The sequence below is a fragment of the Lotus japonicus genome, chromosome 3 (assembly GCF_012489685.1).
Source record: "Lotus japonicus ecotype B-129 chromosome 3, LjGifu_v1.2".
Lineage (NCBI taxonomy): Eukaryota > Viridiplantae > Streptophyta > Magnoliopsida > Fabales > Fabaceae > Lotus > Lotus japonicus.
The window spans coordinates 91970562-91997350 of record NC_080043.1 but is presented as its reverse complement, the minus strand read 5'-3'; the positions used below and the strand labels follow the sequence as shown (position 1 = coordinate 91997350).

The window sequence follows — 26789 nt, the reverse complement described above, 5'->3', positions numbered from 1 at the left end:
CGTTTGTCATTCTTTGTCATTCATCTAGATTTGGTTTATCCATTTGCGGACATAATCGCATGGTATTGCATCCTTGGATATGCCTGCCATGGCTTCCTCTCTGCTTCTTCCACTCTGTAAGTTCTTTCATTTTGCTTCCATCACACTATATACATACAACTCATACATTTTGCATTGCTAATTTCACTGATTTTCTAAACTTAGTTTCTTGGGCAGGTTCTACTTGTGGTAAAACTCCATCTTTTACACCTCCTCAAGCCTTTGCTGTTGACAAACTTCGAAGATTACTTTTCAAAGTCAAGTCTTCAGAGACAAAGGAATGCACTGCTATGTTCAATACCAATTCACGTAGAGAGATTCTTGGTTTGGCTTTAGGAGTCTCAGGTATCTTCATCCATGCATTGGATGCTTATGGAGCTGGTTTGCCCCCAGAGGAAAAACCAAAACTATGTGATGACAATTGTGTGCGAGAGCTTGAAAATGTATGGTGAGATTACTTACACAGTCCCCTTATCTTTCTCCTTTATTGGTTTTATGATTTATCTACTAACATTTGGCAACAGGTTTTTGAAAGTTAAATAATATGTGAAGGAAAGTTTTTCATTTGAATATTAGGAACCTGAAACATCATTATTATTGTGCACAAGATATATAATAGCAATTTCATTTTAGCTTTAAAACGTGGTTAGAGATTTCACAACCCCACTCCTCTTAAAATATTTGAAACTTTGGAAAAACGACTTCCATGGTAAGGTTCTTCACGAATAATTGCTAGACTTCTAGTCTTATAGAGAACATCAGAAGGATCATCATATGCTGTCACTGCATTTCAAGTTTCGTAACCCAAAAATCCAAGACAATTGAGCTTTGTTCACTTGCTGAGAGAACTAATAGAGACATGCAGTGTCTAATATACTCCCATATTCATTCCAGATGACAGGATCCAAAATTCTAACTGGAATTAGCAGGGATTCTTATAGTTATACTGATAGATAAGCTGCGGGTTCAAGCCCCGCCAGTCCCGATGAATACAAATCCAATAAAAAAACATCAATTCATTTTGTGTCTGACGAGCACAGGTTATTTATAGATGCTGGTCTCAACCGGTTCACTAGAATGGTTGGAGAAACTGGAGCTCCTCCCCTCCCTAGAAGCTGATGTTGGTTGTTGGCTAGGCTCAACTTGAACCACCGGGCTTACCCATTTTTAGAATCAGATTGATTTTTCGATCAGAAGTACATAGCATTTGAATCAATTGAGAGCTCATGTTCAATGGTGCATCATGCAGTAAAGAATATGTTAGTTACACTTAGTAATCAATATGATAGCACTTAAATAAATCGGTAACCTTGTTTAGACCTTTGACCATCAATAAATGATAGGCAAAGTTGTTTTTCTTTATTGACGCTTTAATATCCATGGTCAATAACTGATGCTGTTTTTGAATTTTTTATGCAATGAAGGTGCCTATGGTAACTACTGAATCAGGGTTGCAATACAAAGATATTAAAGTTGGGCAAGGCCCTAGTCCCCCAATTGGATATCAGGTGTGTAAAGTCTTCTGACCTGTTTCAGGATCTCTTGTATGAATGTCTCCACTTTTTAAAGAGGCATCCTATGCCAATTTTGAACCAGTTCAATGCCTAACTACATAATTTGTATCTTGGGAACAACTGAATATTTTTTTCCTTGTAAATGGTCCGTCTAATCATATATTTATTTTTACCTTCTAGGTAGAAAATACTGTTCAAAGATTGATGATTTCGTTACCTGATATGGCTTGCCATCTACTAAATTCTTCAAGATAGCAAATGTGCCTGCAGATGCAATGCACCCTTCTTTGCTTCCTTTCAAATCAAAATTAGCCCTTGAAAGGCACCATAGAACTTTGTCAAGTGCTTTAAACATAGTAGACACATCTAAAAATTATGTCATACATAAGGCAATAGCCACATTTATTCCACAACTACAAAGTGAGCCAAGTCTCGTCACAATGGTATATTTCTTTGGCCAGTCGTTGTTCTCTAATCTCTGCCACCTCCTGTCTGAAGTAGCTGAAGTTTGAAATTACCTTATTAAAGCATTAAAATATCTTCACTTTTTTAACCTTGAGAAAACTTAAACAGATGACTTTTGTCTGGAGTAGTATTAAGTCCTCTATCAGCATGTTATATTCTTCCCATGTCAAGACTCACTTCATTTCTGTGTGCCTCTGTGTACTGAATTGTTAATACCTTATTTTCATTTCATTATAGGTGGCTGCTAATTATGTTGCCATGGTTCCATCTGGACAAATATTTGATAGGTACCTGCCAATTACGAATTCTATAAATCTTTTCTTGCTCCATGAATTGCAAGATGTGAATTGATGTTTGTTATTGTCTATACAAAAGAGAAGTTTTGTTTGAACATAGCAGAACTGCACCACCATCCTTAACCAGATGCTGATATCTAATTATGCTATTACCAGCTAATAGTATAGGATATTTTGGTGTTTTAAATTTTAACTTGCCTGTTTTTTCTTCAGTTTTTTGCCACCAAAAATATTTGATTTTGAAGACATTCTCTTTGACCCTTGAGTACAATGTTAAACTACATGTTTTCACTTTTCTGAGAATGGTTTTGAACTGTTAAAATGACCTAGACAAAGGTGCATTTATGTGTCTCTATTCCCCTTTGTACAGTTCATTGGAGAAAGGCCTGCCTTACCTTTTTCGTGTTGGTTCCGGCCAGGTAAACTCTAAAAGTTGCTTCGAGTTTTATATGCTTAAGAATTTCACCTCATCGTAGCTACCATTCAAACTTGAAGAACAGTAGTTTCGGGGCCAACATGTTTGATAATCCTTTTAAAAGATTGAGTGATATTAAACCAAATGTAACAGGTGATAAAAGGTCTTGATGAAGGTCTTCTGAGCATGAAGGTAGGAGGGAAGCGTCGACTGTACATACCTGGATCAGTAAGCTTTTATCTTGATTATTGATAGTATATGCTCTGTTAGAAATATAATATAAAGCCGTTCATGTATTCTTTACCCAACAACTTAAGCTTTTGGAGTAGTTGATTCATGCTCCAATCTATCTTTACCTGTGTCTTTGAAATCTACCGACATAGCAAGATTCAAAGTCTACCAGAAATTTGGATGATTGTTTAGAGTAGAACTTTAAGTCTCTTGTGAAGCTAATGTAGTACTTTTTCCAACACTAGGCTTCCATATTCGTAGTTTCTCAGTTCATATGTGCATTGACCACAGAATGGTCAGAATTTATATAAGGAAGCATGCTAAAGAACAATCACTCAATGCTGGCAATTTTGTTTGCTGGTTTCATTCACCCTCCTAGAAAATTGTGTTTGGATTTCTTTTAGCAATGCTTAGAAGCATGGAAATTCATGTCTTACAATGAATTGAAATGAAAGTGCTTTTAAATGAATATAACGAAAATCCAACACTAAGTCTCCGGTTCTAATTGTTGGCTATATATCTTTACTTTGTTTGTCTTATTTGGCAGTTGGCATTCCCAAAAGGCCTTATTTCAGCTCCTGGAAGGCCAAGGGTGGCTCCAAGTAGTCCAGTTATATTTGATGTAAGTTTGGAATATATACCTGGGCTTGAACTTGACCTGGATGAGGAATGAAATTAGGTTGTCCATTCCATTGATTGTAAGCAGTAAATCCAAAACAATTGTTAATTATTTTGATAGGCTTGAAACTCATAGCTATGCAGAGTAACATTGTTTGAGTGTAAAATATCAAGATCCAAGAGAATCTTCATTGCATCAAAAAAATCTTCCTCATACATTATACGTTCAACAAGTTTTGTGCACACCTAAAGGTCTAGTGAACCTGCACTTGGTAGTTTATGTTGGATTCTCTGCTCTCCAAGAGGAATACAAGACATTTGTTCCACCTGGGGAGGAAAAATCTACATTTCTCCTGTAATAGGTATTCCCTCTATTGAAGTAATAATACATGTCGCATAATTTGTTCAGCTATGTTTGGATATCTGTTACTTCCGGTGCAAACCGATGTTGACACGCATTTCAAGGTAAACGTAAACAGAACTTTTGTTATGAAAGTCTATTCGCATTGCATTTAATTGTTATTCAATCACAACTTAGTTATTCATTTTTTAAAAGTAAACATGGAAAATGGAATGCTTATGAGAGAATTAGTTCAAAATCTCCAGAAGTCCAGAACTACACTGTAATTGAAGACTTGCTCTGCCTGGGCATATCAACCAGAGGATGTCATTGTCCCTCCTTCCAGTTCAATCCCACCGTAATTCCCCCAGTTTTACAGAGAAATTAAATGTTGAAGCACTAGCATATCAATGATTTGTCGGTTAACCCAGCATGAAGATAAATTTTCCAGCACACCGTAAAAATAGAAAAATAAATCTATATATATATATATATATATATATATGTAAAGGAGACTTGAAAAAATAGCATTAATCACATTATCAATAAGAGCATTAAACACATTAAGAATGACTTCAAAGTCATAAATTAAAAATAATTTGTTACAAACTTTTGAGTTTCTCATAAAAAAATAATTTTTTAAGTATTAATTAAAAATAGTTATAATTTTAATTATTAATAATAAATTGAGAAAAATTTATATATTTTTTAAACAAAACATATAAATATATTTATATGTAAACAGTATTAAAAATTAGATTAATTAAGTAAAAATAATATTTATTAATAAAAATCATTAAGAAAAAAATATTTGAAATCAATATATATCTTTTTTAATGCATACGTAAATGAGACTTGAACCGTAGCATTAAATACAATAGTAGAAATGAAGACCCCTTATTTAACTCTTAAAAAAAACTCATGACTTTTTCATTTTTCAAATTGCTTACTCCCTATCTTTAATGATAAAAAACTAAATTTGCCTATATAAACAAATTAGACACTCATAAAATGAAACTAGGTAATGTTTTCATATATGAACAAATACCGAGAATTAATATTAATTATTAATAAATGATTTAGACAAAATAATTTTAAAATTAAAATTTTCGCAATAAGGTGTTTGTGTATTATTTGGAAAAAATTATATATTTTTTGATCTATTATATATTAGTGAAAATGACTTAACAAGGAGGAAGCTAATTACAAACAAAAAATTTACGTTATTTATATTTTAAAATATGTTTTTTTTTGAACTTAAATATGTTGTTATTATTATAACTTATTTGACAAAATATTTCAAACTTACATAATTTTTTTAATTTAAAAAATAAATTAGTTATTAAAAATAATTCAATACTAATTATTAAAATAAATTATTAAATTTGAGTTTGTATTTATTCACACAAAGAAGACTCTAAATTGTCTCCAGATTTTTATAATACTTCTAATTAATTTTTTTTAATATTCCTTTAAAGTATAATAATTTTTTGTAATGTTACAAAAATTGTAAATAAACCCGTGCATCGCACGGGTATTATATCTAGTAAATAAGTAAACTACACAATCGTCTCAACAAATTATTTCATTACTCAACTACAGTCTCTACAAGAAGGAAATTGGAAATCCACTTAATGCAATCTTTACAATGATAAAATTTTAAATTCGGTTTCAAAAAAAAATATTGTTTTAGTGACACGCAATTACATAAAAAAACTTAAAGCACTAGAGTTATTGTGGTGAAAAAAACTCAAGCTACTTATTCAATTCTTTTTTTCTTCTCAATATCGTTGTGAGATTGGAAGAATATTAACATTTTCTGCTTCTTTCTTCTTCACTCTACTTAATGTGAGACTTGGATTAATTCTTTGACATAGTGTATCCTGTTCAACTAGAGTCTCATATTTTTCACTTTGTCATCAACTTTATCCTCTCATAGTAAAATATCATACTCATGACCAACCATGTTTACGAAATGAGAACTCTTGAACTTTCATATATTCTCCTTTAGGTTTTGCAATGAATTGATTGACCCCTCTTCAAATGATTTGTGTGACACCTTATAGTACGTCTCTTCCTCCCTTGATCGAAGTCTCCCCTTCTCTTCCTTCCAATGTTGAGGCCTCAACTCTAATACCACTTTTTAGGAACCATAAGAGGAAATCCCCAAAGGTGAAAAGCCGAAAACAATTCCAATACCTCTCTTCAAATTTATGGTGGTTTGACACGCTTTACCTAAATCCACAATTTCAACAAACTTTTTATTACTCAAGGGCAAATTTTATAAGAAGAAATAAGGAATTGACTATATCAACAACAAGATTAAGAACTAGGGTTACTCCTTAAAAAAAAACTAAAATTAGAATTACTAATATATCATATTTACCGTAAAACCGGTGTAACCGCCATTGCTGCTGTTCTGAAACTGTAAAACCTTGACGACACTCTGGTCTTCAGCTACCAGCTCCCACCATGGCCGTCAACGATGCTGATCAATCCAACAAGGCTCACAGGACCCGTCAATCTGGTGCCAAATCCTTCAAGAAGAAGCAGAACAAGAAGAAGAAGCAGGACGATGATGATGGACTCATTGACAAACCTCAAAACCCTAGAGCCTTCGCCTTTTCTTCCACTAACAAAGCCAAGCGGTTGAAATCACGCGCCGTCGAGAAGGAGCAGCGTCGCCTCCATGTTCCCATTACCGACCGCTCTTACGGTGAATCTGCCCCTTATGTCATCGTCGTGCAGGGTCCACCCCAGGTGGGGAAGTCACTGTTGATCAAGTCTTTGGTTAAGCATTATACCAAGCATAATTTGCCTGAAGTTCGAGGTCCAATTACTATTGTGTCAGGTTTGTGCAGATTTTTTGTTTACCTTATTGTAACTTGCTGTGTGTGGTTTGCTGTGTTGAGTAAATGTTTGATCACATTTATATGACAGGGAAGCAAAGGAGGCTGCAGTTTGTGGAATGCCCTAATGATATCAATGGCATGATAGATGCAGCAAAGTTTGCTGATCTAGCACTTCTCCATAGATGGGAGTTATGGTTTTGAAATGGTTAGTTATATATAATAAGAGGGTCAATATAGGGTTGTCAGTTTTGCATGTGTTCATTTATACTCATTCAGTCACTGTTTGGTTTGCTATTCTGTTTTTTGAAATTTTGATTTGCTTGCAGGAAACATTTGAGTTCCTTAATATTTTGCAAGTTCACGGGTTCCCGAAAGTCATGGGGGTTCTTACACATCTTGATAAATTCAAGGATGTTAAAAAGTTGAGGAAAACCAAGCAACGGCTCAAACACCGCTTTTGGACTGAAATATATGATGGTGCTAAGTTGTTTTACTTATCAGGCCTTATTCATGGAAAGTAAGTAGTTTGATGAATATGTTATGGGGATTAAATGGTTTTTTTTTCTTTTACACCTGCTGTCTAGTAGTGTTTCCTAAGCTTAGTTACAACTTTTACTATGTAGTTTATAACATTGCTATTCCTAACTGAACAGGTATGTCAAGCGTGAAGTTCACAATCTTGCTCGATTTATTTCGGTCATGAAGTTTCATCCTTTATCTTGGAGAACTTCCCACCCTTATGTTTTGGCAGATCGTTTTGAAGATATCACTCCTCCTGAAAAAGTGCATTCAAATAATAAATGTGATAGAAAAATCACACTTTATGGTTATCTCAGAGGCTGTAATTTGAAAAAGGGCAATAAGGTGTGTTCCACAGCTCTACCATACTATTGTCTCTGAACCAATTAGTTGAAAGATGATGATGATCAAAATATAATTCTAAATCATAATATTTGTTTCTAGGATTTTCATACGAATTTTGCTGAAATTTGATTCAAAATTACTAATTCATGCTCATGTTTTTTTGTATGTGTTAATCAACTACTAATCAATTTTTTACGCTATTTATGCAATCTATCAATCTCCTGCCCTGAATATTGGAGAGCTTCTTCCTCCTCCTTGAAGGAATTTGAGTATATATTATATAAAAGGAATTCAGTTATGTGATGGTTTAAGAGTTTTAGTTTGATGCTTGCTAGAATTGTGTGATTAACTTTGAATATCTGCTTTGAGTGATATGGTGTTCAGGTGGTACTTGAATTGTGCTGTTAATTTCCCCCCAACTATTTGTACTTTAATTTGTATTCTGGATATCAGGTGCACATAGCTGGGGTCGGTGATTATAGTTTAGCTGGTGTTACTGCTTTACCTGATCCATGTCCTCTTCCATCTGCTGCCAAAAAGAAGGGACTGCGTGATAAGGAGAAATTATTCTATGCTCCAATGTCTGGCCTTGGGGATCTCTTGTACGACAAAGATGCTGTATACATAAATATTAATGATCACTTTGTTCAATTCTCAAAAGTGGATGATGAAAACTCTGCTATTACGAGAAAAGGTCATTGGATAGTTTTTTTTCATCATGCACTTTATCCTATTTTAGAAACTTTTATTATTATGATCATATGATGGCAGATTTATTTGTCTTTTGTGCATATTATCCTTGTGAAATTATACTATGATCATATGGTAGCAATTCTTTTTATAGAAAATTTCAGGTACTGTGCTGTCTTGGAACTTTTATCACTCCTCTATGTCACTCCTTGATTCCTGTATCGTTACAAATAATATTACCAGTTAAATTTTATGGTTATATCATGCATAACACAATGGGATAAATTGTTTATTAAAAAGTGTACTTTCATGCATTCGACAGGAAATGAAAGAGATATAGGAGAAGTTTTGGTGAGATCGCTTCAGGAAACCAAGTACCCAATCAATGAAAAGCTGGAGAATAGCATGATCAATCTTTTTGCTCAATCTTCAGAAGCTCTAGCTGAGGCTCAGGGTACAAACATGGATGTCGAGCAAGATGGCATAATAGAGACTGTGGATTATAACGAGATGGATTCAGATGGTGGTTCAGAATCATCTGATCAGGATGAAGCTGATGCCATGACAGGTTCAGGATTACCCGACCAAGCTGAAGACGATGCAGCGGGTGACAAATCTACAAACAAAGACCACTTAGAAGAACATATTGAGTTTCACAATGGAAGAAGAAGGAGAAGAGCAATCTTCGGTAATGATGCTGATCAAAGTGATCTGATGGTAAGCATAAGTTATCGTGTTTGTTGTGTAATGCGTGCAATCATGTATCCTTTCATGCTTACAGAAATTAAATTAGCTTGTATTGTGCCCATTGCCTTTTAAATTCATTCAGGTATTTGTATGCCTAGAGCCGTTTGGATACTGACCACAGAGCATCTATTGGAGCTTCTCTACAAGAAAATGCACCAGATAAACTCCAATAAATGCTCTTTGGTCTGCATATAAACATGCTTATAGGATCAAGTTCAAACTACATTAGTAACATTACTACACTGAATTGTAGGCAAGCTTCAAACTTATATTGGATTTACTGATTCAATATTTTGAATTCAATTGTTTTACTTTTGTTTTATGTGATATGTATGTCTGCATTGACAATTTTCTGGTGGAATGCTCATAATTTCTTGACTGACTTCATTGATAGGATTCATCAGGAAATGAGGATGGTTCTGCCAGTGATGATGGGGCATCTTCTGATTCAGAATCTTTAAACGAAGAGGAGGAAGATGGTAAAATTGTGCAGTTTTCTCCTTTGATTATTAAGATTCATGCATAGATATTAAAATTATTCGTCATAACATTCTCTTTTCTCACTTATTCTTGCCATCTGAGTTGCAACAAATAATTGACTTGTTACTGGAGACTTACTATATTGATGATTCCTTTCTTTATTTTCCTCATAGATGACATGGGAAATGTTTCAAAGTGGAAAGAGTCTTTGGCTGAAAGAACACTCTCACAGAAAACTCCTAGTTTGATGCAACTGGTCTATGGGGAATCTACTGCTAATTTAATATCTATAAACAAAGAGAATGATAGTAGCGAAGATGAGGAAAGTGATGGTGACTTTTTTGAGCCTATAGAAGAAGTGAAAAAGGTTGGTCCTTTACTAGCTTGCATGATTTGTAGCTGTACCTAATTTTTTGTGTAACTATTGCTTTTCAATGGCACCTTCCCTGTTAATGGCAATTAGATATGCAATACATGAAATTTACATGTTTGAAGACTGAGGATTTGTTGACCTTCAGAATATCTGCGTATTTTCTTCATAAACTAAGTGTTTGCTTTTGTCTTTTAAACTGCACAGAAAAATGTGAGAGATGGATTTAATGATGGAAACGTCAACACTGAGGATTATTCCAAGTGCGCACAATTTATGGATAAGAGATGGGATAAGAAAGATAATGAGGAGATTCGCAACCGTTTTGTGACTGGAAATTTGGCAAAAGCAGCACTCAGAAATGGACTACCAAAGGCTACTACTGAAGAGGAAAATGATGATGTCTATGGGGACTTTGAAGATTTAGAAACAGGAGAAAAAATTGAGAATAATCAAACAGATGATACGACACACAATGGAGATGATTTGGAAGCAGAGACGCGGAGGCTTAAGAAACTTGCTCTTCGTGCAAAATTTGATTCTCGATATCCTTTTTCTCTCTCTTCATGTACCTAATTAACATGAATGGGTAGTTTATACTTTCTGATTCCTGCACCCCCAATTTTTTTTTTTCTCATAATCACGGGGCATGGCACATTCTCTGGTTGATTGCCTTAAGTGTCTGAGTATGCTAGAGTCATGACTGTTATCAAAAGGCTGAAACCCCCCCCCCCCCCTCCCCTAAAAAAATTCAGGAAGGACAAGAAAGTGGTAAGGAATTTATTCTCAATCTATGGAGATGATCTGTGATGTCTTTTCATGCTAAATTGTTTTATTTAAACTTTCTTTGGGTTAAGAACCTTCGAAGTTTGAAGTTTTCTAATTAGGGCCTAGGCTAACTCAGTGGTGGATGGACTACAAGGGTGATATGTTTTTTTTGTAATTATGTCACAGCCATTGACATGATAGCAATGTGGAATGTGAACCTTTTGTTTTCTGCGTGACTTGACTAATCAAATTGCAAACAAATTGTTAGTTGCATTACTTCAGTATGTTAGTTACCTTAATTTTGATCCACATTTGATGATGACCCTGGGACACCAGAGGAAGATGGTGGTAATGAAAATGAAGCCAAGTTTCGTCGAGGTCAGCCTAATGAAACCAGCTACTTTGACAAGGTACAACTTGTTGCTTACATTTAATGTAAACTACCGTGTTATAGAATGGCTACTAATTCTTGTGTTTCGCCAGTTGAAGGAGGAGATAGAGCTCCAGAAACAAATGAATATTGCTGAACTGAACGATCTTGATGAGGCTACCAGATTGGAGATAGAGGGTTTCCGAACAGGGACATACGTAAGATTGGAGGTCCATGATGTTCCTTGCGAGATGGTTGAATACTTTGATCCCTACCATCCAATATTGATTGGAGGAGTCGGTTTAGGGGAGGAAAATGTTGGATACATGCAGGTCAGTAGTAGGCTTTTCTAAAGCATAGCTCCTCCTCATAGAGTTTGTGGTAACAATTGTTAGAAAATTTTAGTCAAGAAAATTATTGATATATGCCAAAGATGTCTATGATTAAGGACACTATCATAAGGGAAATTTGTGTTGATCCCTAGTCAGTGGTTGGGTTTTCTAATTGGTCATTTGTTTAGTGATATAATTTCAAGTCTAAAAGATATGTCACTATATTTGGTAGTAGATGATCAAAATGAGTATATCCTGTAATTAGGTTTGGAATAGAGCTTGATGGTTTGGGTAGAGGTTCCTTTTGTTGTTCCAGGAAAATAATAACTTGTCTTTATTTTATTGATGTTGGCATGGGCCATCTGTATGGAAGGTAAGGAACATAATGAGTTGTTTGTACAGAAGATGAAAAGTTGGTTTCTAGAACATGTAATGAATTGTTAATAATAGTAATAAGTTTAATGAGTTGATGAAACTTTCTTATGTTTCCCCTTTCTTTTAAATTCATCTGTCCCCCCCCCCCCCCTCTTTCTCTTTCTGCTTTTCCAATCTTTTTTCGCTTTCTCTTACCTTCCAGGCCAGGTTAAAGCGACACAGGTGGCATAAGAAAGTCCTGAAGACTAGAGACCCAATTATTGTTTCTGCTGGATGGAGGCGTTACCAGACAACTCCTGTATATGCTATTGAGGATCACAATGGAAGGCACCGTATGCTGAAATACACTCCAGAACACATGCATTGCCTAGCTATGTTTTATGGTCCTCTTGCTCCTCCCAACACCGGAATAGTCGCTGTTCAGAATTTATCAAACAATCAGGTCGGGTTGTTTCTCTTGTTGATTAGATTTTGTTAAAGTCCTCTCGAAATGTGCACTCTATTTTTGTACGTACCTTTATTCTTTTGTTTTTTCCCCCTCTAGTATTTGTGTTTAGTGTCTGAAATGTTGTATTTGATTTATCAGGCAACATTTAGGATTACTGCAACTGCAGTTGTACTTGAGTTTAATCATGCAGCAAGGATAGTGAAAAAAATCAAATTGGTCGGTTACCCATGCAAGATATTCAAGAAGACAGCTCTTATCAAGGAAATGTTTACTTCGGATCTTGAAATAGCTCGGTTTGAAGGTGCGGCCATTCGAACAGTCAGTGGGATAAGGGGGCAGGTCAAGAAGGTATCTGAGTTGTCACTTTGAAGACAATCGCATTACTGATTATTTGTCCCATTAGTTAACTAAAAGACAACTAAATAATGTTTCAGTTGGATAGTTAAATTTTGCAATCTATTTTGTGCTGAGTTATTTTTAATTTGGCAGGCTGCAAAAGAAGAGATAGGTAACCAACCAAAAAGGAAGGGTGGGATAACCAAAGAAGGAATTGCTAGGTGCACCTTTGAGGACAAAATTTTGATGAGTGACATTGTTTTCCTGCGTGCATGGACTCAAGTTGAAGTTCCTCAGTTCTATAATCTGTTGACAACGGCACTGCAGCCTCGTGACCAGACCTGGAAAGGAATGAGAACTGTTGCAGAATTGAGAAGAGACCACGATCTTCCTGTGCCTGTAAACAAAGATTCTCTTTACAAGAAAATTGAAAGAAAACCTAGAAAGTTCAATCCATTGGTGGTTCCTAGGAGTCTACAGGAAAGACTTCCTTTCACATCCAAACCCAAGGAGACACCCAAGCGAAACCAGCCATTACTTGAACAGAGAAGGCAAAAGGGTGTTGTCATGGAACCTCGCGTGCGAAAAGTTCTTGCTCTTGTTCAGCACATCCAGTTAATAAATCATGACAAGGTAAGCATGTCGTCTCATTGATTTTTGCTTGCCTTCTTATTTGAAATTTCTATCCGAGATTTCTTAGCTGATAGTGAAAAGAATTAGGGGACCATATTCCATTGCAAATAAGTATTTCAGCCACTTTATGGATGTTTTTTTCTTTATATTCAAAGTTGAGGATGACTGGGAAGTGGGAACACATTTTTATGATGCTCTCAATTATTATTATTTTTCTCATTTTAAAGTACTATCTGGCATGTCTTTTGACATTGTTTTTCCTACGAGCTTGTAGATGAAAAAGCGAAAACTTAAGGAAAACGAAAAGAGGAAAGCACATGAAGCAGAAAAAGCAAAAGAAGAGCTGTTGTCGAAAAAGCGCCGGAGAGAAGAAAGACGAGAGAAGTACCGGACACAAGACAAGTCGAGTAAGAAAATGCGGAGATCAGAGGCTTGAGTATCCAAAGTTGATTTCATTTGAACTTCTTCACTCAGTTTGAGCATCATGGACATTGTTCTTGATTGCGGGCATAATGCTAAGGAAATTACTAAGATGTCTGTCCACTAGGCTTTCAGCTACTTATAGCTCAATGTTATTATTGATGTATTATGGTTTTGTCATGCTAAGTGAGGATTATAATATATAATTATGAGAGTATGTAATACGGGAGTTTTGGGATTTTTTTCCTCAATTTTGAGCCTCTTAGCTAGTGGTTGAGGTCCCTTCTACTTTGATGGTGTAAACTGTAAAAATTATTCATTTATTTCCAGGGAAATTAACGAGCAGCTTTTTTGACAAATAGAAAAAGGGCTTTTAGCTTGAGTTAAAATATCTTTTTTTGACAAAAAAAAAAGCTTTTATATTTCATCTTTTTTAAAATTTCAACCTGACTAATTCTTCGTACAAAAATATCATTTAACTTATTCTGAAGTATTTATATATTTCTTAGGATTTTTTCATAGATTATGAAAAAAACGAGATCAGTGGAAATTCTAGACTCTTATCCTAGACCATTTTGATCTATTTTGTCAAGTTATTCACTATTAGTTTAAAATCCTCAAAGCTCAAGTTATATATCTTAACGACTTAACTCCTTTCTTAGCTTTTTCATGTATAGAAGTGTATGATGCACTTGATTCAACTGGTAATATAACCTTTCATTTTTTGTTTATAGCCTCCTTATTTTTTGGGTGGAGATTTAATAAGGTTTTATTTCATTATTTATTAAGAAATGTTTTTGGTCTAAATTATTTATTAGAATTTGAGTTACTGAATGAGAATGAGAAAATGTTTTGAAAGGTTAGCACAAGAGTGTTAGTACCATCCGGATCATCCCAATATGTTTCTTAGTTTTTTTTGTCAATAATAATATGTTCTTTTTTTTTTGAAATTAATAATATGTTTTATACAAATGTTTTTTGGCTGCTCTAGGTTGTATGAACAAATTTTTCTTCTCTTCCCTCACACTTCTCTTTTTCAAACCATACCTCTTTTATGTGCCTTAATTGACCCATCTCCACTTGCTTAAATGACACAAACTTGCTTAAGTGACACAAGAGAGTTTTCTCATATTGAGCATTTCTCCCCATAGGAATGGAGAAAAAAACTCCAACAAATTGGTTTAGTTTAATGTGATTGATTTAGTTTATTTATTTTTTACATCACAAAAGATAAATTGCGATTTTTAATGGTTGATGCATCTCCTTCCCCAACTTATATATCTTAACTCTTACCACTTAATCTATGATTCGAATGGAAGATATAATAAAAATAATTTACGGATATAATAAAATAATTTCTAGTGTAAAACCCTGCTGTTTCGCTTGCGACTCTGTGCTGCTTCTACGCCGTCCGCGTCAGCGCCGTCTGCTATCGCCCACCGGCCGTCGTCGACGCTCCTCCAGTTCGCCGCTCCACGTCGAGGTAAGTAATGTGGTGGTGGTTTCCCAACCCCAAATCCTCACTGTGAGACTCTGTGTGCCTTTGGAATCAAATTTCTTGTAAGAACAGATGAAGAATCATTGTTCTGTATATAAATTTCTCTCAAATTTGATTCGTTTGGATTATTTTCTCCTCCAATGCAAACCAACTAGGACTGTGAATGAATACCCCTATCAATTTTGTAGATAGTGTTCAAATTGCAGTGTTTACAATTTTTTTTCCTCTGCATATTTTCCTTAGGTTGGAGAATCAACACAGTTAAGGAATGAAATTTCTTAGAAACGATGCCCGAACAATCGTGTCGCATCTTAAACGCCAAGAGAAACAGATTAAACTTAAGAGGAGGTAAGATACTTACTTGTATTTCACCTTCATTGTTGTTGAATACTAATTTTAATTATACTAATATTGAATTGGCATAGGTGGTTATTGGGCATTCCTTCCACAAAATCTGAGAGGAAGAAGTTGGACAAGATTTTCAAAAATAGGTGAGTGAGTGAGTGCCTCATTTGTTCAATGATTTTAATGTAATTACCTGGTTTCGCTCTAATGCATTTCGTTTCTTTTTTCGCGTCTACAGCTATATGCCTGAATCTATACTCAGGGAAGATGATGTAAGTTTTTGTTATTGTATTATTTTTGCCTATGGTTACTTGCATTGCTCTTTGAATGATAAAATAATAATCTAATAACCATTTCAGATATTTTATGAGTCAGTGAGAACTCATGTTGAAGGTGCCCTTGGAGCACAAAGCATTGAAAGAGAGAATCATGTTCCATTGGATGATATGCATTTGACGCAAGTATCGGATATGAAAAGGTTGATATTATCGTGCCTTAACAAATTGACCACCAAGGGTCTACACCGTCTTGCTATGATAGTTACTGGTGGCTCAATCGAGTCTGTGATAACTCGTGGCAATTTGAAAATGATTATCAAGGGTTCTCTTTCAAGTGTTCTGAGTAGCAAAAGCGATAACCATCAGCAAAGGGAAACTCGTGGACAGCTTTTTCAACTTCTCAGCGATCCACAGCATTTTCGAGATAGGTCTGGGCCTTTGCCTGAATTAAGATACCAATTCTATCATGCTTCTGTATCCAAGGTATTGGATGAACTTCCAAGCTTGCCAACTCAAACCTTGAATGCAATGCGTATGAAACTTAAAGGAAAAAAAGCACCCATACCTCAGTTACAACCCTGCAAACATGGATGGGATAGGGACCATCTAATGAAGCTAGTGAATAATATGAGTAGGAAGATGCTTTCACAACATGATAGAGGAAATGAGCTACAGGAGCCATTAGCTAAAGCCATGGCAGTAGCAGACTTATCGCTACAAGTGACAAATGGTGATCGCAGCATATTTTCAGAAGAATTTTATCAATTCTCACCTGAAGTAATGTCCTTACAGAGTGATATTATGAATGCTATATGGTCTGTTAAAAAAGTAGTTACGGTGCTACAGCTGAGAGATCTACAGTGTCGCATAGAACCAAAGGCTGTAATATCAAATAGGAGCTTACGGACAGCTTTTGCAAATTTTTTGACTGAATTTCTTTATGAGTGCAGTGATATGGATAGCATTCCGAAGTCTCTATCACAGATCCTAGATGTTATTAATAAGGGCTCTGATAGCAACATGGAAAATGCATCATTGCATAAGCATATCGAAGAAGAAGTTGATTGCATACTAAGTGTGGGTGCTCAGACAAAACAAATTGTTTTGGATTTGTTGCCTGAAGGTGAATTTGATCAAGACTTCACTGATGCTTATGTGGAGCAACAAGAAGAAAGTGATGACAACAGTGATGATGAGCATGATGATGAAAATCGACTTCATGAGGATAGACAATCGTTAAATGGAGCATTTAGTATAATGGATTCAAACTATGAAGCAGAAAGTATTGGCGATTCTGCACCATTTGAGACCCATCCTTCTACCCCTATGACTGTGGAAAATGTTTCATCTTGCCCTCTTGCAACCTGTGAAAAGTTGAACAGTGATTCTGAAAACCTTCAACCTAAGAACTTTGGTGCAGAAAATTTGGAATCCATGCCCAGCAAGTACAATGCATGCAAGAACCAATACCTTGCTATCCAAGATGCTTGTGATAAAACAAGTATGCTTGCATATAATATTGCAGGTCATATGTTGGAGGAGTTTGCCATAACTGAAGGCCGAGATTTAAACTCGAGCAGTACTTTATACCTCAGTGGTGATAATCAAATTGAAGATCGGGAAGGTATTGGAAGTTTTTGCTATTTTAACCTATTTTAATCAAGACAATTTTTTTACCACTTCTACCAAGCTATCCTCAATATGCTGTAAGACCATTGTATTAACTGAAATTTCAACCTATCGATTATTTGGATTTTATGTGCCTTCCTTCCGCTTCAACAAAATAAACAAGTATGTGAGCTGTGAGCATACCTTTTCTAATTGCTCTTGCATCTATCGACCTTTGTCTCACTTACCAAATATTAAGATAGTAAATGCTGAAAATTATGATGTCTTTTATAAGTCCTCTTTTTGCATACGTTTCAATGCATGATAGAAGCTAACAGTAACTGTAGTTTTGTGCGAAATTAAGGGTTGGTTCATTTTGTGGATGCATGTTATCTAATCATAACCATTGTCTTCTAAATCCTGTTGGAGTACTGAGAATTTTAGAACTTATTTCATGTCCGAATAATTTATACACATTTTAGCATTGCAAATTTGTTATTATCTATAAATATACAACCCCATCAAATGACTTGCTCCACTTTATGCTTAGCAACATATGAACATGATTTGAATGAGTATGGCACATTTCATGTGGTGATCGATTAAGGCTGATTCTTTACCAGAATTATTTTAAACCAAAGTTGTTCTTTTCATGTTAGAATTTTTCATCCTACAGAGGGCATTCCTGATTAGTATATAGATTTGAATAGCTAAACACTTGCACACATTTTTTGTTAGATAATGTGTAGAGGGATAAAGCAATGATTATTAGTAGTCACATTGCTTTCCATTCTTCACATTTAGCAAGTGCCTTTGGATCAAATTGAAGTGAGGATTGGAGTTGTCATGTAACATGAAGATAACAGAAAGTTTAGGTTTATATTTATGCTTCAGTTGACTAGTTCTTTGTTATAATTTATCAATTAATGTAGAGACTTAATAAGTTGCATCCTGTAAGTGTGCATCCTGGTAGGATTCTTGAGCAATCAATATTTGATTATTGATAGGCACCAATAGCTTGTTAGTAGTTTAATTAGTTAGTTTGAGTCAGAGTGAATGAGGGAATATTATAAATAAGAGAATTAGTGTGAGTATGATAATCTATTAGGAAATTTGTACATTCGGAATATGGAGAGGTCTTGGGTTCTCGAAACACCAGGAGTTTTGAGTGTAATTCTGCATTCTAGCTTAATTCAAAGTTCTGCTCCATCTTGGACATGGTTTGGGAATTAGGGATTTATCAATAAATTTCTCTTTTTCTTCATTCTTGATCTGGTTCTTATCAATTCTATTGTTCTATTTCATGTAGAAATAAAAGAACCGTCATCATTTGGGAAACATACAATGTATTCAACAGTTGCTCGAATAGTTAAAGAGCTGAGTCCTTCCTTTCCAGACAGGTATTTGTCACTTTCCTTCAATATATCTGAAAGTTTGTATAATATCCATGATTTTATTTCCCTAGATGGGCATTTACTCATTCACTGCTTCTCTATGAAGTACAATCAGATTCAAAGTAAAGATGTTAGATGATTTTATGGGCATAAGTGCATAGTAGACAAGCCAAATTTATGTCTTCTCTTTGTGTTTTGGATACTGCAGAAGCATGGAGAGACTGAAGATGTTGATGAGCTTATGATTATGGAACTCTATCAGGATCAAACAAAGGACCATTTTCAAATGGTTTTGCATTTTTGGATCAAGTTTACCAGTTGTGATTTGTTTAGGAAGAGCTTTGCTGTTTCCCGCCAAGTAATTTGTCAAATATGAGTCTCTATCAATTCTTTGCTATAACATATATATATAGTTATTGTAAAAATTAAGTCTCGATCAATACGAAAAGCTTATGCATCTATTTTAGTTAACATTAAAATACAAAAATGCATCTGTATATAAAAATAACATGTTACAAAGTCTGAGATGCTTAGAAGGTCCATGCATTGCTTATTTGTTCATATCCGAGCAACCCTTTTAAGTTTTAAGCAATCTAAGCAGAATGAACCAATCTAAGCAAAGTATACTGAACATTAAGTCTGAGATAAGTATGAGTTTCACATCTTTCAGTATCTTCATTCAGATTCCTAATCCTACCCCTCGGTTCTTAACTCCCATGTGCTTGTATTTGGACTCTATAAGAAAAACAATTTCACATCATCGTTTGCTGGTGTCATTTTCCCACAAGTTGTCCCATGGACCACTTGGAGCAGCTTTTGTTCCTCCAATGTAGTTCCCTACCGAGGAGTTGTGCGGCGCAGACAGTGGAAGTCCATTGGGACCTGGTGGGTTAATCTTCTTGGGTTTAGCTCTGATTCCAAGCAACCGCAACACAAATCTAGCTAGCTCTCCATATAATACACCAGAACGATCAAAAAGCTGCAAAGAGACCATATTATAGAATTTAACTATCAAATTTAGCAACATGTTCAGTGCAAGGCAAACATTGAAAAATAGAATGGCTAACACATCCATCAATCAAATTGTGCTTTGGTCAATTGGTTCCTTTTCTACTGACTTGATTTTTGGACAAACCAGGTCAGGACTTGAATTTGATTTTGCAAAAATTGATTCTAGGTGAGCTTTTCAAACTCCCACAATTCATAACACATAAATCAAGCATGGATGATTTAGTTTAAGAATTTTAACCTTCAAACAGCTGGTATAAGATTAACAGATGAACAAAATATGAGAGAAATGAATAAAATGGACAGAGAATGATGAAATTTACCTGAAGAAGTGCGGTCATGAACATATGAAAAGCCTGTGCGTTCTGGTCTATGAGAGTGGAAATACGACCAAAGAAGTTAACAACACCTTGCATCTGCAATTTGAAGGGAAATAAATTCACCATAAGCTACGCAAAATTTTTTCAACAAACCATATAACTACCTTAAAAAAATTAAATGAATTGCTAGTAATATACATGACTTCATGATCTAGTAACTAGAATCCAAAATGTGAAAGCTGATATGAATGGGGAAAAAACTTAGGCAAAGTAAGATATTGCTCACCACATGAAGAAAAGAAATCCAAAATCCTGGAGGCGATGAAGGAGCACCATATGGATTATTGGGATCTTCAGCTCCAAAAGGAGCACCGCCGACACCATAACCACCACCCATTGGACCACCAAAGCCACTGTTATACATTCCACCTCCATACATCCCAGATGACCCATAAAGCCCCCCAGCCCCTCCTCTGTACATGTTGTTTCCATACAACCCTCCCGCTCCACCGTAAGATCCATACATTCCAGACCCATATCCAGAATTATAATTCACTAGAATTTCCTACCCGTGCGTTGCACGGCAAATTTTACTATTGTATTTGAACATGAGAATAAAAAATTTGAGATGCTAAGAATGAAAGTACAATCATCATAAGAGTATAGATAATTCAAAAACATAAATTGAGTCACTCAACTATAGTAATTTAAACTCATACAACCATTTAACAAATATAAAGGTTCCGAAATAAAGGATTTAACCGGCCAAAATCTTCATATTTGCACATAATATTATTTTCATGTTCATTTCTTCCCGTGCAGCTTGTAACCCTATAATTTATACATAAATAAATATCATCAAATTAACATTTTCTAATCTATGGACTATATTTTTTTCATTATCAAATTATCATATTTTTATATATATTAATTTCTAAAATTAGCTTGAAAAGTGAAGGAAACTGAATTATATTAAATCAAATCTTTGAATTAGATATAAAATGAAATTATTTACATGTAAAAATGTTAGTCTCAGTAGTTTACAAAGAAAAAAAGGGTAAGTAGAATTTTATTTTATGTAGTTTTTCATGCTCATTCCGCCTCGTGCGGCTTTAAACCTTGTAATTTATACATGAACAAATATTTTGAATATTAATGATTCCTAATTTCATCGTCAAATTATCGTACATTATAAATATTTATACATATTTAATTCTACAATTATTTTAAAAATTAAGAAAAATTAGTAATGCATACTCTCTGTTCCAAAATGGTTGTTGTTTTCACTTTTAACTTTTTACATATTTGCCAAAATGACTGTTATTTATTTCAAGACTATTCATCACATCTATATAGCCTCATTTATTATGGTATCTACAACCTACCACCTCCTATCCACACCAATCACAATTCTCACATAACCAATAATCAACATTCTCTTCCTTTGACCAAACTCAACTTTAAATAGAGATTTTTAGTTAAATTTTTTATCAGTTACTGAGCTCTTAACCTACGTGTATTTTCTCAAACAATAACCATTTTGGAATAAAATAAGTAATTAATAAATTAATTTTTATATTAGTTTTTACATAAAATTATTAACATGTAAACTATAACTCCTCGTGAGCATTTCTTTTACCTTGTAACTTGAATAGAAATGAAAAAAAAAAATAGATGGTTTTAGAAAAAAAAAATGAAAATAGATAATAGCTTTTACCTTCATTTATGAATTTATATTTCATTTAACCAAAAGTTAATCATAATTTAATTTAATGGATAGCAGCCCAACATTGGTATGGTCTCTAACAGATCAACAAATTCTAAAAAAGTCAAGAAAAGAGATAAAAAGAATCCAAGTGAAGGAGAAATGACAGTTAATTGCCTCAAGGAATTAAAAGTCAATTTTTTATTTTCTAAACAGCCTGACATTTAACTGATAACAAAGTAGAAAAATGTCCTAAACCCATAATTCAAGCTCCTATACAGAACAATTTAAATTTCATATTTTCAACACCAGATCCAAACACACTACAAAGCTCCAGTGTCACTCAGCAAAAGCATTTCAGCTGGACTGACTCCCATAAACTGGGATCCTTCAATGGTCTAGTTCTAAATTGTACCTGTACAAAAAAAATATTGACTAAGATCCCAATGATAGAACTTGACTAAAGTCTCTTCATCTAAGATGAAATCCTTCATAGACTATATTAAAAATTTATAGCCAACTACTCCATCAATAAGAGTATGTAGAGATTGAAAATTTGTCAGGTTACCAAACCCTGCAGGGACCTCACCTTCAAACTTATGCAGCACTTCAGAGGCTCACAACAAAGTTCTAGCTCACAACAAAGTTCTTGAGATTATAGCCTAAAATATAAATAATTGAAATTAAAAAAAACTATTGAAGAAGCACTCATATATTAATTAAAATAAAATCAAAAGTGTAAGCAGAGTTCTAGAAAAGTACAAAGAAAGGGTTAAATTAAGATAAATAAAAACTGTACAGAGATATCTACATCTATATCAATGGGTCATGCCCGAAACAAAAACTATCAAGTAATGGCATTGCAGGTGAACAAATTAAATGAACCATTCAAGTTGAGTTGAGAGTGGAGACAAAGAAAAGCATAAAACTAAAAATAATAAAATGAACATAACCATTGATAATAAAAAGAAACCATTACAGCAAGTATATCAAATAAACATGTTTGATATTTGATATACGAAATGTGCTAAAAGCTTTATAGAAGCAACCGAAAATATAAAATGTTTAAGATATTCAGATCTAAAATAACTATAGATCCAAGATTCCAATCCAAGCTTAGTGCAATCACAACCTGCGACATTCAAAATCAGAGGTATTATTTTTCTAGACTTCCACTAAATGGCCTACAAATGCAAAATTTCTTATAAACTCTTCAATTTGGAGGAAATATTAATGGTTATCTTGGTCAGCACCTATCATATACCTTTTCAAATCAGATTATACATCTCTTGTTTTACTAATATGAAAGTAGCAAAAAACAACCCATTCTAAAAGTTGCACAATTTAAAGAAGACACATAACAGTCAAAACCAAGTACATCCACCAGTTATGAATCAGTCGAAGAGTATGAATTGAGGAAATTTTCAATTTTTATTGCCTATAAAAATTGTTGACTTGTTGCTGATGTATTTCCAACTTCCTTATGTTAACTTATTGCTGATATATTTCCAACTTCCTTGAGTCCTGCTTCCTACAAATGATAAAGGAATTACTCAAATGAATAAGAATGAAATAGGGAAAGGACCTTTACTTTCTCCAGCCATAAAAACACTAAGAAAGAACGATTATTCCAAAAAAGACCCAAATGTCCGATATGAAATTTAAATAGTCGTAGCATACAGTCAGTATAGCTTGGTAGCAAAAGATTTATGCAAATACATGAAATTTAAAGCTTCTGCACTCTTAGAAACAGAATAGAAGCTCCAAAAATCAATCAGCTGGAAAGTAACAAATAGTCTTCACAATCTCAGAGTATAATGAATAACGAAAATGAAATCTAAACAACAAATTCAACACAGATTGAAAATACAAACTAACAAAAACATAGAATAGAATCATATATGAAGCATCTGCAATACAATTAACCTTGGACAGGACAGTCCTTCTCTGCCCTCTAGGATAGACCCTGGAGAGGCTCTCCATTATGAAGGTCCTGTGGAAAAGGAAAAGGGACCAGATTCAGTTCTAGGCAAAAGAAAAACTCAACAATAACATAATCAGAATCAACAATGAAGAAGATACCTGATAGATCAACCCCTTGGAGGGTGAAGGGCATTCAAAGTCTCTTGAAAGAATCAATGGTTGAGACGCCATCAACATTCATAGCCATGGAAAACGACGGGAAGGCAAAAGAGGAAAAAGGGAAACAAACCAAAGGTTGATTGAGTCTTGAATAACCAAGAAGATCCTTATATAGAGAGAAAATGGGGCTGTATGTGCAAAATCCGAGTTAGGGTTTAGACACAAACCTGGAAAACGAAAACAATAAATAGGGAGGGTAGTGTGAATGCACACTGGTAATTGGAGATAAAAAAACGTGTGGCGGCGAAGTTGGGGAAAGAGATTGGATAGAGGTAGCGGCGGTGAGAGAACATCTCGAGAAGGGGAGTGGGATCGGCATATGTGGGGAGAAGCATCACGCATGCTTGATTAGGTTAGGAAAAAATTGAATTGGGGAAAGAGATGATGGAAATAGAGCTGTGTTTAATGCCTGAAGGGAGTTTTAGCGTTGGAGAGGGAGAGAGTGCAGAATGGGGGAGTTCTCCAACAATTGATCACGTGAAAAAATCAAAAAATAAAGAATACAGAAAGGATAGGAAAGAAGGAGTAAATCACTTCTTTTTTATTTGATTTTTTTTAATTTTTAATTTTTTTTATCTAAAATTCAATAACTAAATTTTAAAAAGTATTAAGTGTATGATATTTGGAAAGATTGATGAAATTTATTAAATAAAAAAATATCCTAAATTTATTTAAACCCATAATTTCTAAAAGTAAAAAAAGGATCCAAATAGTTAAAAAAAAATCAAATATATTATTATAGGAAAGTTTGATACATATATATATATAGTCATAGATAATATAATTTTGTTTATTATCATAAATTTATTATAATTATAATTAAGGTACATATTTATACCAAGAAAAAAATGTACAGATAAAAATTGATTGATAAAAAAAATGCCATGAAAGGCTTCATCGTGAATGGGGGAGTAATTTTATGTTTTTTTGGAAACAAACAAAATAGTGGGAGAGAGAATGAGTTCTTAATAATGAAGGAAGATAGTGGGAGAGAGAATGGTGAGTGGAGCTTGATAAAAAAACAGAAAAAAGAAGAAAATGTCACGTGTACAGTAAAAAGGAGAGAAGAGCTTGTAGAATGCCATGTGGAATTCCACTATGTCTAAGATTGCATGAGAGAGCATAATGCTTGTGGTTACGACACATCAGCATTTAGTCCTTTGAAACTTTGCTCTTTTAATAGTATTATTGATTGTGGAACCATAACCTGCATATTACAAGAAAGTGAAAAAGAGAAAACTCACTAGAATAAGCAAATAAGGAAAAGCTGACTATGTGACACTAGAAATTTTAAAAGCAAACAAAGAAACCACCTCCATAGGTACTATTTCCATAATTCTGCTCCCATGGTCTTGTGGGAAGGGGTCTCCCAAGTGTATTGCTGCTATTGATGGTTGCATTGTAATCAGAATTAGAAACTATTTCCCCTGGCTTTGCAGTCCCTGAAGCCTCAACAACATCACTTGTATTACCAGCTGATGGAGGTCTAAAAGGTGCAGGGCCAGATGAGGAGGGTGCTCGCTCCCACGGTTTCGGCGGAGGACTATTACCTGCAAACACAAATTTACAAAAAATGTTGAAAAAAATTTCATCATCCGAACTAGATGTGGTTGCATTAATCAACTATCCCACAAAACTTGGTTTTCAATTTAGTCGGTGTAATGCTGATCCGTATAGTCGACCTCACTTATTAGCATAAGATTTTTAGTGTAACACAAAACATGATCATGACCATACCATACATCACATAGGAAAAAGAAATTTAACCCCTTTTCACTCTCATAAGTTCAAATATCAATGATTCCATTCCCTCAAAATGGACAGAACAAAGTTATATTGATCCTATTTGATCAAATCAACAGAATTGTGAAATCAATAGATGCATCACATTCATCCCTCATCAATCTAAATTTATTAACAATTTTGGTGGGGGAAAGAACAATGTGGAATAGGTACATTCAATCGGCAACAATCGCATGAACATGAATTAATCAAGAAATTAGAAACAAAAAAGAAAGATGAAAATTGAAGGTTTTGGGAAGTGAAACTGAACCTGAAGGTTGGGACTTTGGTTCCATTGAGGGAATTGAGAACAATCAGCATAAGCTCCTAATGATTCATGTTTTTTTGCATTGCGTTGCTATGTTTGTGTTTGACTTAAGGAGTTAAGGTTTATTTTAAATCAGGGTTAGCAGTATCTAAGCCGTTGATTTCTCACTGGCGTGGAGGATGTGGATGGTCGATATTGCAAAGGGTGGGTTCATGGAATTTTCTTATTCTTATTGTTTTTGCTAAATAATAAGAAACGTGGGTAATTGCTAGGTAGACATGAACCTTCGCATCCCAAGGAAGTTGCTATGATATATTTTTATTATTTTAATACTCAAGTCAACATTTTATTCAACACTACTAATAATAATTGTAATAGTTTTTTTAATGAATAATTGTAATAGTTAAATCTTATTTTATTTTATTTTATATTTAATTAGTTTTAATGCTAATAATAATTATAATAGTTTTTTTTGAAACAAATAATTGTAATAGTTAGCAGCAGGTGGTTGGTTCAAGTGGTACATGTTTGATTTCTCTTAAGCAAGGTCTCAGGTTCGAGTATTGTGGATGAAAAATACCCCTACTAGAAGAATTAGCCCTACCATGATGAGAATGTTTCCGACTCGAATAGGATTGCCACCGAAGGAGGACACCTGTCTTACATAAAAAATAATTGTAATAGTTAAAAAAGCTTTCTCGAGCATCCAAAGAGAAATTATATATATATATATATATATTATTCTAAACAATGTTCTTTTAAAAAAATAAATGTTTAGTAGAAATAAAAATACACTTTAAAAAGTGAAATAAAAAATACTTTATAAAAGTTAACACAA

The 26789-nt window shown here is 34.2% G+C and overlaps 4 protein-coding genes and 1 long non-coding RNA gene across 6 annotated transcripts; 3 read left to right on the top strand and 2 right to left on the bottom strand.

Moving 5' to 3' along the window:
• LOC130747399 (peptidyl-prolyl cis-trans isomerase FKBP16-3, chloroplastic) lies at window positions 1-3745 on the top strand. 2 transcript variants are annotated; one of them, XM_057600337.1, is made up of 7 exons: window positions 1-116; window positions 205-482; window positions 1464-1547; window positions 2256-2305; window positions 2685-2733; window positions 2883-2957; window positions 3508-3745. In XM_057600337.1, exons 1-7 carry the CDS (start codon window positions 80-82, stop codon window positions 3631-3633), a joined length of 699 nt encoding a protein of 232 aa, XP_057456320.1. In that variant the 5' UTR covers window positions 1-79; the 3' UTR covers window positions 3634-3745. The 2 variants fall into 2 exon arrangements, with proteins under 2 accessions (XP_057456320.1, XP_057456321.1); XM_057600338.1 differs by having other exon boundaries at window positions 19-116; window positions 217-482.
• A 2570-nt stretch (window positions 3746-6315) lies between these two features.
• On the top strand, window positions 6316-13970 carry LOC130747398 (uncharacterized). The gene is given in 16 exon segments (XM_057600336.1): window positions 6316-6769; window positions 6859-6946; window positions 6948-6975; window positions 7097-7287; window positions 7424-7634; window positions 8088-8328; window positions 8647-9041; window positions 9466-9550; window positions 9725-9918; window positions 10129-10468; window positions 11002-11099; window positions 11173-11391; window positions 11969-12208; window positions 12353-12562; window positions 12704-13183; window positions 13458-13970. Coding segments are annotated over 16 exon segments (3561 nt in total). The 5' UTR covers window positions 6316-6390; the 3' UTR covers window positions 13620-13970.
• A 954-nt stretch (window positions 13971-14924) lies between these two features.
• On the top strand, window positions 14925-19183 carry LOC130747395 (uncharacterized). Its single transcript, XM_057600333.1, has 7 exons — window positions 14925-15086; window positions 15345-15449; window positions 15527-15592; window positions 15685-15718; window positions 15806-17348; window positions 18642-18732; window positions 18935-19183. The coding sequence occupies exons 2-7, from the start codon at window positions 15370-15372 to the stop codon at window positions 18969-18971; spliced, it is 1851 nt and encodes a 616-aa protein (XP_057456316.1). The 5' UTR covers window positions 14925-15086; window positions 15345-15369; the 3' UTR covers window positions 18972-19183.
• Window positions 19184-19293: 110 nt separating this feature from the next.
• On the bottom strand, window positions 19294-26040 carry LOC130747396 (peroxisomal membrane protein 13-like). Its single transcript, XM_057600334.1, has 6 exons — window positions 25955-26040; window positions 25215-25451; window positions 25094-25108; window positions 20341-20609; window positions 20058-20150; window positions 19294-19705 (listed from the first exon to the last, which is right to left on the bottom strand). Exons 1-6 carry the CDS (start codon window positions 25977-25979, stop codon window positions 19484-19486), a joined length of 861 nt encoding a protein of 286 aa, XP_057456317.1. The 5' UTR covers window positions 25980-26040; the 3' UTR covers window positions 19294-19483.
• On the bottom strand, window positions 23069-24466 carry LOC130747397 (uncharacterized). The gene is made up of 2 exons (XR_009022378.1): window positions 23842-24466; window positions 23069-23752 (listed from the first exon to the last, which is right to left on the bottom strand). It is a non-coding gene; the product is annotated as an uncharacterized LOC130747397 (long non-coding RNA).
• Window positions 26041-26789: the final 749 nt, after the last annotated feature.